Below are 19,168 nucleotides of genomic sequence, written 5' to 3'. Positions count from 1 at the left end.
AGCCAACACACAAAACTGGTATCAGGTAATATTGTCCCCATAAATAATGTAGCTATACATATAGTCTCCGGTAAATGGCATAGGTGACATTATTTATGGGGACAATATATGTTGTAAATGGGAGCAGGGGTAGCCCCGCACCATTTAAGCAAATGTGGGGGTTGCAGGGGTGTCCCCCGCAGGTTTCATATGATAATGTCGCTGCAATAAAACAGCACCATTCTTGTATGACAACTTTTTTGCAGGGGCATTCTCACATGGAACCCACAAAACAATAGTCCTTTTTTATTTCCATTGGGAAGCCCGACAACAAAAGAGAAAAAGGACGGAGATCAGGGTTGGAAGGTAGAAGCAGCAGAGGTGGTACTGAAGGCAGCAGACATAGACATAGTAGTAGAGGCAGAGTGGAGCATAAGACTTGTAGAAATTGGAAGAAGCAGCCAGAAGAGTGAAAAGAGGTAGAGCAAGGTGGAGCTACCATCACGGAGTGAAAAAGAGAACGGCTGTTGGCACACAGAAAAAACTCCCAGAGGGAGGTCTCTGGAGTGGCGGTGTAGGCAACAAAGCCGTGTTGCGAGGCGGGACCAAATGTATAAGTCCTACGCTGAAAAAGCGCTACTCCTGAAGCAATTGACGAGGCCCGGAACTGCGACGTGGCGGCATGCAGCAAGTGAAAACAATGAATAGGAAGTAGAGCTATCTCTTCGCAAAAGTCCCAGCGAGTGGAGGTGCAGTAAAAAACAGCGGGAAAATAGCCCGCTAAGCAAAGCATTCAACAGCTGGTAAAAGAGAACACAGATCAGGGGGAGTGCGGCCACGTCCCTGACGGTCTTCAAAGACCTCCACAGGCAGCTGCAAGGTAAGCCGCGCCGTGAGGACATTTGGGAAAGGGAACGCTTGGGGGGGCTAGGGGACCAGAATATTTAAAAGGAGGTAACTTGCAGAGGTTAACCTGCAATACAATTGACTAAAACGAATAGTGTTGGTCCCTAGACGCTTAAAAATGATTTGTAGAAGTTCCCATATCACCAATTAAAAACAATCTCCCCAAATCAGCAAAAGAGAACTCAAACTGCTGGTGGAGAAAGGAAACCAGCATAATGAAGGGAGCGTTTGACGGGCTACAAGCCCCAATACCATTAGATATGGGATTGAAACACAGTCCTTGGTAAGAGAACCACCAAGGATGTGAGCTATTCCGACAGCCAACAAATGAACGAGGCTGACAGAGGATCCTGAGCAACAAACATGTTCCTACAAGCACTGGGCAGAAGGGAGAGCCCAGTTGGACACGCCAGGTGAAAAGAGACACGAGAAGGGCCCCAATCCTCCTTGTGTCAGTCAATAGTGAGAAACCTGGTACCCTTGGTAGGAGTGAAGACCAAGTGCACCACGAGAAATATCCAAAGCCAGCAAACATATGTAGTAGGTGAGAGAAGGGCCCCAACGAAATGGGTGGGACATCCCTGATAGGCCATCAGGGGAAGAGGATTCCAGAAAGGAAAGACCATGGAAGGGCACTGTCCCCCTGGCATGGTGAAGACAAGACAGTAAGACCGAGGACGAGGATTGTCCCCTTGGCATAAAACAAGCCACCAATAATACCACTTAGACAGTGGTGCCTGGACAGCAAAGAATAGCTGCAGGAAAGCAGGCTACCATACATTGTGTTTCCTTGTAGTAGTTTTTGAATAATTGAGCGTGAGGGTCAGAATAGGTTTTGGACACAGGACGGTGGACATTTTGATTTGACATCCTGACGACTATTACATTCGTTTTGTTGAGGCAGGGAAACCCCTCATTGAGTTAGGGGATAATTCCCAACCCTCATATTATATAAATAAAGAGGTTGTAAACACTTAAGCTTGTGTCTGTCTCCTTATTATGGCTCCCCACGCCTTCTAGATCTCGGGCTCATTTATAGAACTAGGAGAATCCCTAGGTGTTTCCCTTCTGGAATCGTAGTTGTGACACCTCCCTCCTATTGTCTATACAAGTGCCTTCAAAAGGTTCGAATGTATTAAGAAATGGGAATTTCAATAGTATAGTTTACGGAGAAAGCGATCGATGTACTGTCTAATAATGTTCTTTCTGCCACCTGCAGGTCATCTTGAAGTTGTTGCATTGCTGATTAACCATGGGGCAGAAGTTACGTGTAAGGACAAGAAGGGGTACACCCCGATCCACGCTGCTGCCTCCAATGGCCAGATCAGTGTAGTCAAGCACCTTCTGAATCTGGGTGTGGAGGTAAGTGGCACCGGAAATGGCACTGCTCAACCATTAGGCAAAAAGTACGCAGGAAAACACCCATGCATGTTATTTTGCTGTGCCCCATGCTTGCATGCATTTCCCTTGCTACCCTGGCTCCGCTATTAAACTATGGGGTGATCTCCATCTGCCTTTTTATGTTTCAAATTGACATAACCTGTTTTTCTTTGAGTGTTATTTTATCTTTATTGTGGCTTTGGTTTTTTGGTGGCTTTATTGTTTTTATTTGTTCTTCTTGTGCTTAGTGTTATGGGCATTTCTCTGTAATAGTTATTGAGAAAAACTACCTTTCAAAAATATCACACATAAGTCGTAGGTTACTTTAATATGAATTTTCATCTGTCTTTACTTTGCATACACATATTCCTTACTGTGGTTATTGATTGTGCTTTTCTCTGCCTTGTTGTTAGTTTCCATGTATTCATAATTTAGCTAATTGAAGGGTCTGCAAAATTTCTAAATTCAGGAAAACCTGCTTACTCAAGATATTTTCCAGTGTGCCAGAAGAAGGCAAATAAAGTATTTAAAAAACTCTAGAGAAGGGAAATATCACGTAGAACCTTACGGATGGAAGAACAGAACATGGAATGGGGAATGGAGGTAAGGAGCTTTGCTCCAGTCTTTGGATCTATGGGATCACTGCGCGGCCCGAAATTCCGACGACGAAAATGTCGAATACGAAAATCGCATTGCTCAGTGATTGCATAGAACACTTTTTCCTGCTTGCCCATACCTGCGACACCTTTACACCCATACTTCTCTGCGGCACACTTTTTCCCGTGCCTCGACTCCCCCCTACCCCTGCAACCAGGGCCATTTTAAGCACGGACATCTTTGGGGCCCCACTCCACCAAACCAAAGGAATTAAGGGATCAAGAAAACAACCTATAGTTTGATATGGTAACTCGCAGCATAATATGCACGTTTACTCCCTTTAAGTCCCCTTGCCCTCTTCATTTTTGCTCTAATCAGAATGATAAACAAGTAACATTTGAAGACCAACATTAGCAGTCTGCAAAGGGGTTACTGTTCTAGTACATGCAGGATACATTTTATCAATAACATCCAGGAAGGTAGATGTAGTATTAATGCAGGACTGTTTGTAAAAGGTACATGTAACCAATAATAGATAGAGAACTCACATTAGCTGCCTCACAGAATGCAAAAGTGCTCATGCATGAATAGAGACCACCAATTGGAAGGAAGAAGAATGCTACACATGCTGTAGCATGGATAGTTGAGGCAGATTAGAAGCAACCAGGAAGGTGTATTTATCCAGACAGACTGTGATAAGAAGTGGGATATGGTTTTCTAATTGGGATAGTTGAGGCAGATTAGAAGCAACCAGGAAAGTGTCTTTATCCAGACAGACTGTGATAAGAAGTGGGATATGGTTTTCAAATTGTGTTGCCATTAGATATCAAAGGAACAAATGCTTGTGTGTGCGATATAAATATGCTCCCTATTAACAGTGAAACCATGAATAATGCTTTTATGAAGATGATACCATGAGAAGGAAATCACTCGAAGTGACAGTTTTGGAAGGTTTAGGGATTGGCAATATTGAGAGGTTAGGCAATACAAGATTAAATGAGATGCCCAGGATCACACATTGGTTAAGAGGAGAAGGGGTGAAGCTGGGATTTGTGCTAGCTCTGCAATTTCTGCATTTAAACACTTTCTTTTCAAGTTCTAACCATGAACTTAAAACAATCTCATTTTATTAAAAAAACGGACTTGGAAAGTACACAGATCACATTACCAAACATGACCATGTTTAAACAAAATATTATAGAAGGGAGTTATGCAAAATGGGAATGATTCTAGCTTCATTCTCTCCATCATCAAGGGAAGTATATAAGAACCAGCATGCCAATCGATGTGATTTAACAAATATAATCTGGGGTTGTCTTTTGTATTTTATCCAAAACAATGGCTTGTGACATTTTCATTTATAAACGTGCATAAAATATGATTGCCTGAGGCATGCAACATATGGTGCACTCTCTTCTGTCTACCAACCCTTCCACCCAAATGGCCTACATAAGAAGAACGATCAAGTAATGGGCTAAACAATACCAGCAGCATGCAAGAAGGCAAACCTCGCAGAAGACAGCACACTAATGTAAGATATATAGATGATTTGACCAGGATCACTGTATCGTCTGCTGGCAAATCCAGGATACAAACATGAATGCTGTTGTTCAATAGTCTTGAATTTGGATCCTTATTCACCCCTTGGACTTACAGTGTATGCCATCGTTGGAGACGATTGCCTAGGTTTTACAACACCCCATCTGAACAAACCAATTTCTAGACCTTCACCATACAGATGATATGTTAGTTTTTATAGCAACCCCTATCTGGTACAGGGGTTGTATATGAATTGTTCGAGTCACAATTGCTCGAATGACAATTGACCTTTTGTCAGACTTCGCCCGTGGAGCTTTTGGAGGACCTGGAGGTTATGGCCCCCGGTCTAGTCCTCACCCAAGATGGCGGCCGCAACTATAAGACGAGACACGCCCCCTCTTCGGCGCGTTGTATCTGTCCATGTCTTTGTACGCCGTCAACGCTGTGTTCTGCCGCCGGTGTGTCTGGATCCCGCTCCGAATCACCCTTGCAGTTCGCTTGCTTCCCCTTACCTAGTTTCTATTCCTAGATGCTTAGTTTTGCTTCTCCACGTACTCCTCTTTCTTCATTCTTTTTTCATCCTCCTTCTATTATCGTCCGGAAGCCTTGCTCTAACACTCCTGTTTAGTTTCCGGTTCCGCTTGGTAAGCGTCTCCGGTAACTACTATTTTCTTCCTCTTGGTCTCATCTCACGGTAGGTGTTTCCGTGGTTCCCTGTTGGATTTGGGGTGTTTCCTTTCTCCTCTAACATCCATTGCTTGCCTTTCTTCCGTGACACTATTTCTGGGTTTTCCACCCTATCTTCAGTTTCTGTCTTTCTCTCCCTTGTCTCAAGATCCACCCCGTTCCTGTCATTACACCCACGCTTAGTTTCGCTCTTTGGGCCATTCCCTGTATCCTGTTGATCTTTTGGACCTCTGCTTGCATTTATCCTGTTTTTCCGGAATTGCCTCAAGACTAAAGGACAAGGCTTGTGAAGTCAGCCATTTATTCATCTTGCAATTCACCCAGGGTTTTTTGGTGCCCGAGAGGCTTTTTCCCTGGTACTTTGGGGGTCTAGCTCCTCGGGGTTCACCTTTGATAGGTTACACTTCCTGTCAAGGTGGCCTCTGAGGTTGCTAAGCCCTATTTACACGACAAGAAGAGGAAGTCAAGGAAGGGACAGTCCTCAGAAGACTGGCAGTTGTGCAGGAAGACCCCCGCCAGTTCCAAGGACAACTCTTCTGAAAGTATTGGTGAGGAGGAGGTTGGGGAGGTCGGTCCTTTGTCTGACACCTTTTCACAATTGACTGAATTGTGAAGGTCAATTGTTACATATGTGCGGGGGAAACCCCCGCAAGACCCCCACCCAAGGCAAAACCCCCACAAAAACCCTATATATATATTCGGTTAATTGTGAAAAGCTCAATTCGGACCCTTGAAATTAGGTCAATTGTTCATTCAAACAATTATGTTCACACAATTTGGGTAATACTGCTCGTACAGGTACATTGCTGATAAAGCAGATGTTGTTCTGCAAAACCAAGTACATATAAAGGCAGGTTGATAAACCTCAGACATAGGAAAGGCTCAGCCAGCCTTACTGGAATGTGATATTCTAAGTTTGCATATGAACACACATCTCAGCAATGGGTGCTTCACACATTGAGCTAACTTCTGAACCATTGTGGCACTCAATTTATCAATATGCATTTCACCATTGCCTATTGCACATGATCAACATAATTCCCACAGGAAGGAAAGAATGCTACAGAGTTGTGCCATAAGGAACACACAAACTATGTATACCACATTGAACACAGAAAGCAATAGCTGATGAATTGATCAAGGCAGAATGCACTTGCCAAAACAGAAAGGCAATGGGTTTAGAGCCTCAGCAGCACCCCATAAAATATCCTGACGTGTGCTATTTAGGACTTGTGAACAATGGAATCTTACTTCTTCAGATCAGCTAGCCATGTGGGGCAGGCACCCTCCAAGGTTGGGGCCCTGGGCAAGAGCCCCTTTTGGCCTCCCATAAAACGTCTCTGCCTGTAACGTCAGTTCCCTATTCCCAGCGTGTGTTGGAACTGTCCCAGCTGGGTCCTCCCCCCCCCCCCCCCAAAATCGCATTTTACCCCTCATTCGGTAAAGTCAGATTCTGTATTTTTGTGACTGAGGAATGTGTAGTAAACGCATATTCAGCATTTTTTTCCGTCATTTTCTCGGAATTCCGAGTTCTTCATAATTCCTTCTTTCCATTTTTTCCTCTTAGACAAAGATTGCAATGACTGAAAGAAGCAGAATTTTGAAAGTCCGGGTTCTTGGTTCTTTCTGATCTAGAGCTGGACCAGGAAATATATTAGCTGAGGGAGTTAAGTTTGGTTGACAATTTCTGGTGAAGAAAGTATTTCACCGAAAAGGATGTCCTACTGTTTTTATTAATTTAAAAACAATTGGCTGCATTAGCAAAGCCTACAGCCTGCACATGCAAGGTATTCCAGCTGGTAAAGCCGAGGTAGCTCAACTTAACTGGCATGAGTGAAGCACGAATGGCGGACAAGCACTCAAGGACTTTAACAAGCTGGTGTAACCCCGATCTCTGAGCTTCAAGGGTATTCACTCTCTGGACTATCGCCCGGGTGCTTTGTGTCCACTGTTTGTGTCCACTGTGGACAGGTTTGCATTCTTAATGCTGCACACTTGGAGCGTGAGCATCTTTCGAACACTGCAAACAGGAGGTGCTTGCTCAGAAGTCCCTCTGGTTGCTCTGAACTGTGCAGCAAAACTGGCACGTATTGCTTGCGTTCCAAATAACCTGATTGGTTCTTGACACCCCATCCAAGTGCAAGTAGTTTCTTGATCCTGCATTTTAGTAATTTGTTTACCAATATATCACCATCACCTTTTCATGGCAAAATACAGGGATGCACAAACCAGTGTATGTCACTGATGGCTCAGAAATCACTCAGGAACAGTTCAGGAACAGTTCAAGTGTTTTTATTAACATCTTTGTGGGGGCTACGGCCATCCCTCTCTCTCGTCTTGCCACCACCCTCTTCCTCCAGGTGTCTATAAACTAGGGTCGTGCTACCAAATGTTGACCCTTAGTGTTCATTCTCTGTCTTCTACTAGTGACGATTCCCTAGATGCAGGCCAACTAACGCCCTCTGGGACTTCCTAGCTATCCCTACTCGAACAACATTTAATGTTCTTATGGGAGTTGAGACTGGGACTTCCTAGCTATCCCTACTCGAACAACATTTTAATGTTCTTATGGGAGTTGAGACTGGGACTTCCTAGCTATCCCTACTCGAACAACATTTTAATGTTCTTATGGAAGTTGAGATAATGTCTTGCACTCACTCTGTTGGATTCAGGTTATTTCAGTCACACCCATGGTTACTCCTTTCTACTCTTACTACATTCTCTCCTCCTGTCTCTACCCACCAATCTTCTGTCCCTTAGATGTTTCACTACTCGTATCCCCTGAATCCATCCTGTGTTGTTAACTCTTTCCCACATCTACTCCTCCACCTCCTACTATTCCTTCTCCCTACTCCTTCTCCTCCCATCACCACCCTCCCCCTAAATAATACCACTATCACGCTTGCCTCTTTCTTGTCTGACTTGTGTTGGCCATGCCGCAACTCCTTCTGGCCTTCCTCCAGCCTTGTGAATTCTCAAAGGCACTCACCTGGTCTCTTCTCGATCTTTATAAACTCTGTTCACACCACAGGTGCCTCCTTGACATAGGCGTAGACAGGGTAGGGCCTGAGCGGGCAAGGCCCACCCAAAATCTGTAAATGTCCACTCAGCAGCGCTGTGTGGGCATTTACAGATGTTAATGTCACTGTGGTGGCCCAACTACATTATCTTCAGGCCCCACTTGTTAGACAATCCTGGCTACGCCTCTGCACCTGGACCGTAACATTTTCAGGGTTCACAACCAGTCCCACCTGGATCTGGAAACTTTTCTCCCGGCTTCACAGCAGGTGCCTCCCGGACCATGGCCTTTTCTCAGGATTGAAGCTGCAATGGGTATTTCCCTTCCCTCCCACTCGTTATGTTCCTTGTCAAGCAGCTGATATTAATTCATCCTCCTGTCGGGTTCAGATTTCTACCTCATTTTACCTTGGATCTCCGCTGGGTGGCCTCCGGCCTTCCATTTCCCTTCAGGTCTGGGAGCAGCTTAGCACGCACTTTGGTTATCTTCTCTCTCCAGGGTCTCCAAGCCTGCACTGTCTACAGCCTACTTGATTATGGTCTGCTTAAGAGCATCATGCCTTCCTGTAGATTGTAGTCATCCTCTGGTTCCTCTCTGCGGGAATCTACCCTTTTGAGTGTTATGCACGTCTGTCTCCTGGAACTCTCTCCTCATCTGAATTCCTCAAATCTCCTTTACACCATCAGGACTGGGGCCTGGTTTTTAATCTCACCCTGATTGGTTATTCCTCCTTGTCATTCAAATTCTCGTAGCCAATTGTTTATTCTTAGGATTGGTTTTAATATTTCTCATTATAGATTTATTAGTTGTGTTTTCGTATTAGCTATTAGTTTTATTAGCTTTTAGGCGATTGGCGCGGGCCTGCAAGTCTTCAAATGGCATTGCAGCATGTAGCGCGTTCTTGGAATTCCCACTGACATGGAGAGCTGTTCAGTTTTGCTCCGCAGCTTCTCCGCTTTCCTCGGACATACCTCATCAGGTCTGCAAGGTGGCGTTTGCTTGCTCTTCTGATAATAGGACTTCTCTTCAGTTTCTTTGTGACTTGTAAACTCGGCGAGTTCACCATACATCTGTTCTTTGTCCATTATCTACTGCATCCCTAGTCCCTGGTCTAATACTGCCTCTCACAATGTCCCTTGGAAAATGTAGACCCGCTGGCCAAATCTCTGCAGCGGGACAGCTGTTGGAGTAATAAATTCATTTCTGCGGAGACAGCATGTAGCCAGGATCCCTCCTCTTTAACCATCTCGCATGCACATGAATAGCGGCCAGACTAGCCAGTCCCTGGTGTCTCGCTTTTAACACATGCAAAGATACGGAAATCCGACAACTGGCCACAGCACAGGTACAGTACAAGTTATGGATGGGATGGAGCTGTGATGCATTCTAAGTCATGGAGCAGCTGAATGACTGCACAGTGCCTGATTATGTGTCCCTCCAGTTGTTTTGGGTTTCAGTTCTCATGATCACAACGCATCATACTCTGTGATGAAGGATGATGGGATTTGTAGTCCAAAAAGTCTGCAGAGCCACGTGATGGGCTATGCACTAGACACTCCTCCGAGAGCTGCAGCTGATGCTCTGTTGAGCGAGGCATAAAACGAGGCATTTATACCTGCATGGTCTTGCTTAAGAATGCCCTGTTCCTGAGAAAAAGCCCATACACTTCTCTAAAAGTTGGACATGTTGTTCACATTTTTATTTCGGAAAATCATCCAGTAAATAACTGAAATCCATCAATAACACCAATGGCATAAGATTCGATAATCCCCGTCATCCCCTTATAGAAAATAATCCCAGGTGTGGCCCATATAAATCATACATAGGCAACAGCCAGAGCTGTGGCCACGTCAGTTGTTGGTGTTGGGGGGAATAAAAGGATTCAAATTTGCTTTCACTTTCTCCTCTGGGGGAGCCTTGCAATGAGGGAAACCAAGAACCTCTTCACACCAACTGCCAACAACGAAAGCTAGAGTTATTTAAGTGACCTTGTGCATTTCTGTACAAACTATACCATGAATGTGAAGGTTATCCTGCTGAACTGGGTGCCGGCCGCGTCTCTCTTGGACCAGTTCTTGACTGCTCCGAGCCTTGGAAGATCATCCCCTCCTTTCACCTTTCGATCCCTGTTCCACTTGGGGCTACTTTTTGTGGTTGGTGGCTTACGAACCGACATCAAATTAAATGGAAGTTAAAAGCATGCTGCTGTAGGATGCATTCTGTCTCCTTAGCCAAATGTGTGCCTTACTGGCGAATTGTGGGACAGCGATGTTTCCTAGAGTGCTATTCTGGGAAAGTCGGCAAGAGCTAAGTGGTGCCCAGCCGCCTCTATTATTTGTCCATGGACCTTAGTCTTTCTTTCATTTTGATGCTCAGATCAGTGTTTTGGGATCTATGGAAGAAGAAATCCTTCTGGCGTGAAGGTGAAGGGGGTGGGGGGGTTAAGGGAGGCAAGTGACTCCTCCTTGGGTTGCCCCAGAATGCATATGCTTGAGAATTGGAAACCATCCCGGATCACTTCTCTGGCTCATGCTTTAGGGAGGAGGCGATTTTGGAAAAGCAAAAGATTGCCTCATCATCACCCCAGCTCTTTCCCGCAGCGCAGGTGTTTTGCATATTCATTGGCCTCAAGGAGTCATGATGCTTTGTTCCCAATGGAGGATTGTGAATCCAAAATGAGTTTTGTTTAATGAACTATGGTTGATTATTGAAATGAACAACAGCCTTCAAACCACAACCACTTTTCAATATATTTCACATATTAATTTAGATTGTATGTACCCTTAGGTACTTGTCATCTGGTTCAGGTGGGACTGATGGTGCTCTGCATGTTTCCTAAGCATTCTTTGAACTTGTCTGTTTCAGATAGATGACGTAAACGTCTATGGAAATTCTGCACTTCACATTGGCTGCTACAATGGGCAGGATGCAGTGGTTAATGAACTAATTGACTACGGTGCAAATGTAAACCAGCCAAACAACAAAGGCTTCACCCCTTTGCATTTTGCTGCTGCCTCAACCCATGGTGCGCTGTGTCTGGAGATGTTGGTCAACAACGGGGCGGATGTTAATCTTCAGGTAAAATCCCATGTTTCTAGTCTGTTCTTTTAGCTGTATTTTGTTCTCTGTGTAAAGGCTTTATGTTGGTTTGCAGAGTAAAATCCCCCAACAATCATAGGATTAAAATTAATGGCTATATAATGAGTGGTATTGTATTTGAACTTGTAAAGTGTGTGCATGCCATTGAAGTGCCTCCAGGAATCCTACCCAAGGATAAAACACAGAAAGGTAGGGAGTTGGGTGTATGAGATTACGGTTCAAGTAGCGGTCTTCTAGGCTTTTCTGGAAGCCAGGTCGATGGTATGTTGAGCTTATTAGTGTGGATGGTGAGTTCCAGAGCCCTTCGGCGTAGAAGCAGGGGTGCCTGGCACGCTTTCTGAAGTCACTTGGAATCAAAGTGCCCAATCTTATGCTTCCTATTTTTTGTTTGCTTATTTATTGGAGCCCATAGAACACACTGTTTAGAGTCTATCAAATGAACCCTACTGATTGGGGACCTCTGGGTTGAAATGACTTTGCTGGTTTCTTTTTAAGGTGCCACTTAGCAGGTCTTCGGTTTTGCCTTGCGTACAACCTTTAGGAGCATATTCACTTTTTGAGTTGGAGATGGGGGCTTGGGGAGAAGTTGTTACCAGGGAGCTTTTCCAAGATGGAAACAGCCTATGTAATGATGATGATGATGATGATGATAATCATCATCATGATGATCATGGTAATTGTATAATCAACACAAGTGACAGTAAAATGTCTTGTCTCTCCTACTTCCTGGTCTGTCAACTCATCAAAAAAGATTGATGACTCAGCAGGTCACGCCTTTCACAAGACCGAAATTGAAGTGAGAATAATTATCTTCCAGGCCTTAGATTAACATGTGTTATTGTTTTTTTGTTTTTGCATTGAATAGTTTGTGTAATGCACACAAGCAATTTTCTATTGCAATTTTCGAAATGCAGTCATAGAAATGTGGTTCTGTGCACTAGAGAACTGCAAGTCGCTGCGCATGTGTTATGACCCGGTCTGGGTCATAGTGATATAAACATGATACAGTTGCAGGTATGCTTAGTGGTTGCTTTATTCAGGTTCTTCAGTTACAGGTACAAATCAGGTCTCATCAACTGCCTGGGTTAGAACCCATTCATACACAAACACTCCACGCTAGCTCATGCATTCCACTAATGACATCACCACATACATACAGCATACAGAAGGTGAACCATAGAAAGGAAGGCTAATCCTAACACCTCCTTCCCTTACAAACCATGCAAAGAAAGATTAATCCTAACATCTTCCCTTACAAACCATAGAAAGGAAGGCTAACCCTAACACCTCCTTCCCTTACAATCCCAATCAATCCAGTCTCACACCTAAAGCGGTCATCACACCTAACCATTGGAAGGGCCTCAAGCATCGATGCCCTGCCAGTCACTCTAAAAGACCAAGAAATTAACAGCTGGACAAACAGGCGTAACTAACAGTCAGGTAGCGGCACCCCACCAACTAAACAACAAAACTTCTGTCCTTCAAGAAATCACGCATCACCTTCCACCCGTCGCCGCCACCAACGGGTCACCAGCCTGCCACGCTGGAGCACAGACCTGCCCCTCTGGGCTACTAACCAGCATTCCATACACAACCTGAGGAAACAAAACACCTCCCGTCCACCACTGCCACTGGTAGACCTCAGGACTGCCACACCTGAGCACAAACGGCCACCTATACGGGCTGGCACGAAGTCCGCTACACACCTACAAGGAACATGTCTAACCTACTACACCAGACCGTAGACTCATGGCAACTAAAAAGACAGGCGCCTCCAATCAACCAAATCACACTCACTTGACTCATCCTCAACCACTCAACATTTATAGCAACACGGAGAACAGAGGCAACCAGTGGAGAACCAGTCAACCATACCACCATACTTCCTTGAGGTGTTGGCCAGACACCTCGAGCCCTCATAGCTACTAAAAACAACCAGGTAACCCCACTACCAAGATGTTCTGTTGCCATGCTCCCAGAACCACCCAGAACAAAATCCAGGATGACTCCAGAAGCAACACTTCAAGTAAAAACAATATGAATCACTCACCATCATGGCTCAGCACAAAACACTATCCTGACTCCTCTGAGCCACACAAATCACTACCCTGACTCCTCTGAGCCACACAATTTACCATCATGACCCCGCAAAGCCACACAAATTACTATCATGACTCCGCAGAGCCGCACAAATTACTAACATGACTCCGCAGAGCCGCTTGACCAGACTACCACTAGTCACACAAATCACTAACATGACTCCGCAGAGCCGCTTGACCAGACTACCACTAGTCACACAATTCACTATCATGACTCCGCAGAGCCGCTTGACCAGAGTCCCACTAGTCACACAAATCACTATCAAGACTCCTCTGAGCCACTTGACTAGACTACCACTAGTCACACAAATCACTATTAAGACTCCTCTGAGCCACTTGACTAGACTACCATTAGTCACATACACAATGACTCTGCAGAGTCACTAGATTAGCCACAACCAGTCAGCGCACACACACTTCACACTGGTTACATGCATGCCATGCATCTTCAAAGAGTTTTGCAACATAACCACTCAACACTTAAGAAAAGACATGTTGATACTAACAGGTGGAAATAGTGGGGTGTGGGCAGGGCCCTACCCACACTCCACATCAAAGAACATGTCCTTAAAATACTTTTGGCAAAACTAAACACATGAATATGACATTACTCAGAAATTATATCTATGGTGTCAAAATCTATAAGTCCATGTTGCCCATTGCAGGAAACAACGCTACAAGCTGCAAAATCCTCAAAATGGTTAAAAACTAGAGAGATCATGGAACATAGGATTAACAGACATGAATTGCAACATAACTCATTACTCACATACTGCAAAATTCTCAACATTGTTATGAATGTTAGTGAGATATGTCAAACTAACTCTCCATGCCTAAAACTGAACAGTTTTAATGCAACCTTTTCTGAAAAATTCCTGGTGACATATTAAAAGTTCACGTTGCCACCTTTGCCACGAATCCTAGCTGCAAAGCCTCAGAAACTGTTAAACTCATTCCACGTTAAACTACAGAGCTGTAAAACTTAAAAGGCATCTATCTGAGTCATGCACACAAGGCAACTCTAATAACATCCTTGCATTCCATAAGTAACGTTACATTGGAATTCCGGAAAGGTAAACAAACACTTCCGATCCGAGCTAACTGCATAGCGACTGAAAAACCATGTGCATTTCAACTATCTCACATGGCCACTCTCACTTGATCACGGAGCGGTTGGCAACTTTAACAGCCGCTCAACAACTGTACCTCACTGAATTCAGTTGCATCCTGGGAACACAGCCTCGAGGCACATACAACTCCAGCTGTTGTCCATTGCAGATTAATTGCGCCGCTAACCACAGCCACAGACACGTCACCGTCTGTAGCTAAGAATGGACGACAACAGGATTGCTTCCTGAACAACGCCCATTGACGCTATGATTGGTCCACTGCTTGCTTCCTGGTCACGTAGGGACGCTATGGGTGCTTTATTCTGATAATCAATGCCAAAACACGGCAGCTCAAATGGTTTCGGAAGCGATCGCCGGGTAAGCGCCCAACATTCCATGGTAAGGTCAGCTCGCGCAGAATGCCGCAAAGCCACACAATCAGAAAGTTCCAAACGATTGCTAGCTCCCACACCAGCTGCGCTGATGTCATCAGTCTCACTGAAGCGCAGAGCTGCTCTGAGCTTTCCTCACCAACCGTCACACAGCTGACGAAAAAACTGCTTTTACTGTGTCCAACTAATTTTATGAAAGTCTTAAACACGGGACTGATCTCTTTTCGCTCGGAGCTTGCTGAGGTTTCCTTGCTGAGGTCCTCCATTTCTCGTACCATTTTAAAGCGCTTCCATGACAGAACTGCGCCATTATCTTGGCTGCAAGCAGTCTACGACACCACGGGGAGCTGGGAACTCGCTCCCTCTCTTCTGTTTACCTCTTCAGCTTGCTAACCTGTCTCTGGCTAGTGGGCACATCCACTCACTGGCGCCGTGGGCAGATGGAGTTTAGCACTCTCTCTTATGTTTACCAACTAAAAACTGCCTCTGCAGCCCAGGCTTTATTCCCAGTGTATAAGAACAATCCATTTGCAGCTGGGTGCTTACTAGGGCCGCCTGCTTTACTCTGCCCAGGGTGCCTACCGGGACTTCCAGTACTTCTGAGCCCTGCTCAGTGCACAAACACTTCCTTAGCCCTGGGTGCCTGTCCTTGCGCCTACCAAGGCACTGTCACTTTCTCAGCCCTGGGTGCCTGTCTTTGCGCCTACCAAGGCACTGTCACTTTCTCAGCCCTGGGTGCCTGTCCTTGCGCCTACCAAGGCACTGTCACTTTCTCAGCCCTGGGTGGTGGGACTCTTCCTGGACCATGGGGGCAGTGGGTTCCCTCTCCTTGTACAGTCTTGCTCTGCACCCCCCGCAGCAGTATCTCCTTTCTCCTTATCCTGGACCACACACACAGGTGCCTGTTGCCTTGTAGCCTTTGTAGCCTTCAGGGTCCATCCAACCAGTCCTGTTGGAGACCAGTCCTCGTCGCCAATTGTTATGACCCGGTCTGGGTCATAGTGATATAAACAGGATACAGTTGCAGGTATGCTTAGTGGTTGTTTTATTCAGGTTCTTCAGTTACAGGTACAAATCAGGTCTCATCAAGTCCATAAGGAGATAGGAGGAAATCATGAGAGAAACCCACTGGCTCCCACCATCCAGGCTTCCTTAGATCAACTGCCTGGGTTAGAACCCATTCATACACAAACACTCCACGCTAGCTCATGCATTCCACTAATGACATCACCACATACATACAGCATACAGAAGGTGAACCATAGAAAGGAAGGCTAATCCTAACAGCATGGGCATCCTTATGTTATAAAATGTTTACTTAGATGCATGTATTTCTTCTTATTCCTAATATTAAACCTCAGGATTTCAGTATCCAGCATGATTGCTTATGGCTTGGTCATGCCCTGTAAATGCTGCTCCTTTATTTTGCTTTAATCACCCCGAGTGGGACGGGTATGCCCAGACGTCGGTCCTGTGCCTTCCGGGCATAGAGACCCAAGTTACACCTCACTGATGATGCCCAATTAGGCCGAAACATGTCTGGGCATGCTTGTGGTCTCATGCAGACTGGATGTGACCCCAAGCAGTTCAGTCTGGACTGCCCCATTTGTGGTGGGACAAAACAAGATTTGCATATGGTCTTTCCCCTTTCTATAATGGCTTGGCAGGCGAAGAACAAAAGTCTGGAGCGTTGCCCAGAGCAATGCCAGAGGTTCAGATTATTTCAAAACCTTCCAGCCATCACCTTGTATATTTACTGATCTGTGGACCTGCTATCCTCCAGTTGTTATTAACACCCAGAATGAAAAGCAGTGGCTGCTACAGCCAATCCGCTTTCTTGGAATGTGGCAAACACTACTGGTATATTTCCACAAAACCAGGAAAGTGGAAGGCTCCCACTAACCGTGATCAAGCCGTGACTTCCACTGTAGAGCTGTTCTGTCATCCATGTTTCTGCAGCCAGCCTTCTACATTAGCAGATGTCTCTGCATGTGCACAGTTCAGGGAATGGGGTCTCCTCTATAGAATTAGTTACCCAACACTAACCTCTCACTCCATCTCGTATCTTAATTACAACCATGTGCCTCCACACTAGCCCTTGGAGAGACCCTTCTTTAAGGGCACCCTTTGCTCCAGCTTTGAATCCTTGCAAGTATTCACTCACTGATTGCTGTTGGAATCACTGGAGCAGATATCTGGGGCAAAATCTAATAGATTAGTCTGAACTATGATTGCTTAACACCTGGCAAACATGTTCTTTGCCTTACAGGCTTTTCCAGCTAAGATCTCTGAGGACCAACAGGTCACCACACGTGTGCAAGGCAGGCTGGAGTCTGTCCACTGTATTCCCTTACCTGGCATTCCCTAATCCCTGCTGCATAATACGCCTAGTGAGAGAAAAAGTGGGTGAACAAGAGAGGAAAATTCCACATTAGATTGCTTTGCGGAGGTCAGTGGCAGGAGAAGCTGTATGGGAGCATTGGACATGGAGGTAAGAGGTTGCAGAAGGGAAATGACGACCAATAGATCTGTCTCTATTTCCCTCCTTATAACAAACATGGCCATTGAACAAACACTCAAATCGAACTTGCATTCTTGTATCCTAACCAGCTGCAACGCTTGTCTAAACTAGTACCACGCAGAGACGTTCCATGACTTGCACTCTTCTGCCACCTCACAATACTCTCTTGCAGTATATGTCTCCACCAACAGTACATGGACCCTTCGGCACTTATAGCCAGGGCGGGGAGACAAGATTACCATCAAGGCACCGTCCTTGACTTCAGCAGCAAAAGAAACGCCAATGAGTTCAGCACAGCCAGTGAGTCTGGAGGGAACCTGATAAAAACCAAATTGCATCGAGCTTAAGGTTGCAGTGGCAAATAACAAGAGGCTTTAGGGAGGCTGATAGGAGGTGTCAAGGTGGTCATACAATGGTCCAGCCAAATCCCTTGTACACTCGAAAGTCTTGGACACCTTCGTAAAGAATAGTGAAATTGGCGTGCGCACCCTGCTAAGGGGAACGTCGTTTGAACTGCAAGAGAAAGCCTGACTAGCGGGCTGCAAGAAAGGCTGATTGGTGGGTGCAAGAAAGCCTGACTGAGGCTCAAAGTTTAAAGGGAAGTAAGCAACGTGATTGTTTAAAAAGACATTGATGCTCTTGAATATTGCTAATGAAGAATATGAATGAAAAGCAGTAGTGAACCCGACTGAGGGACGCCAAGAGAAAAGATTGTGAGAAAGCTGAGTGAATTGCATTGTGGGAGCAATTGTGAACCTGACAGAGGGATGTCGACAGTACTATTGGTTGGTCTGAGCCCGACTGAGGGAGATTAACGTTGACAAATGGATCGGAGCCCGGTGGAGGGAGGTCCACTGGTGAAGAGTAATCACCCAACAACAAAAGAATTAGAAGGAACTTTTGTTTTATCGTTTACGATGTATCAGACTATTTGAAGTAAGAGACTTTTCTTGAAGGAGGCTTGGACACAGAAGGTCTGGGCATTGATGAAAGGAACTGTCACCTCATACAGGAAAAACTCTGGCGTGTGCTGCTCTTGAGAGTCCCGCCTTTGTCCCGTGCTAGAAAAGGCTTGGAAAGGAGACCCCGGCCACGGCCATAACATCCTGACCTATCATTTTCGTGAAAACTTCTTTACTTTCTTGTGAACACTATCCCACACTGTTTTGTAATTTAATAAGGATTAGCAATAGTTTATTTTAGTATAGGCCCTTTTATTTTGACAAGATGTCACTAGGACAGCCTTATTATTTGATGGTTGTAGCGTGCTCCCATCTTAGATTTAGGTTTAGGTTAGGCGTTTTCTCACCCATTTATACAGTTTAATAAACACTGTTGAACTGTGATCACTTGTGTCTATCTTTACTGTTGCCACCTCAGTTCCTTACAGTAGGGATGTCAGCAACAAAAGGAATTGTGTTCCAAATAAAGTTCTTTACTTCTTCCGGCTCTGGGCTTACTTTCCAGCTCCCCTTCCCAAGTTCACAACAGTTCCACAAAGTCTCAAAAGGAATCTCTGGGTTCTCTTCCCCAAGAAGACAGCACAGTTCCAAAACGAGATCTCAGGATTCCTTTAACCAAGTAAACAGCATAGTTCAATGAGTCTCAGGATTCTCCTCACCCAAGACACCAGCTTGCTCAGATTGTCAACTTGTACTTAAGGTCAGTCTCTCAATATTCAAAACCAGTTCCAGGTCAACTTTATACTCCTTCTAGTTATTGACAGTTCATGCAACTTGCTTTCTTCTGCCTTACTTTAGCACTCTCTTTCATGCACTTGTTTACTTTCTGTATATTTCTTTGGCTTTCACAGATCGGGTACACCCAGTTTAGGCACAGTT

General features: G+C 45.1%; 1 protein-coding gene across 4 annotated transcripts in view; it reads left to right on the top strand.

The window, feature by feature from the left end:
- Window positions 1–19,168, top strand: part of ANKRD44 (ankyrin repeat domain 44) — a 1,456,106-nt gene that overhangs the window by 563,259 nt on the left and 873,679 nt on the right. For all 4 annotated transcript variants that reach the window (XM_069615728.1, XM_069615729.1, XM_069615727.1 and 1 more), the window contains exons 7-8: window positions 2,105–2,247; window positions 10,973–11,185. In XM_069615728.1, coding sequence (XP_069471829.1) covers window positions 2,105–2,247; window positions 10,973–11,185 — 356 coding nt within the window. The remainder of the gene's footprint in view (window positions 1–2,104; window positions 2,248–10,972; window positions 11,186–19,168) is intronic.

This window comes from Ambystoma mexicanum, chromosome 9, assembly GCF_040938575.1.
Source record: "Ambystoma mexicanum isolate Mex_15411 chromosome 9, UKY_AmexF1_1, whole genome shotgun sequence".
Lineage (NCBI taxonomy): Eukaryota > Metazoa > Chordata > Amphibia > Caudata > Ambystomatidae > Ambystoma > Ambystoma mexicanum.
The sequence above is the reverse complement of the archived record's forward strand: the minus strand, read 5'-3'. Positions and strand labels throughout refer to the sequence as shown.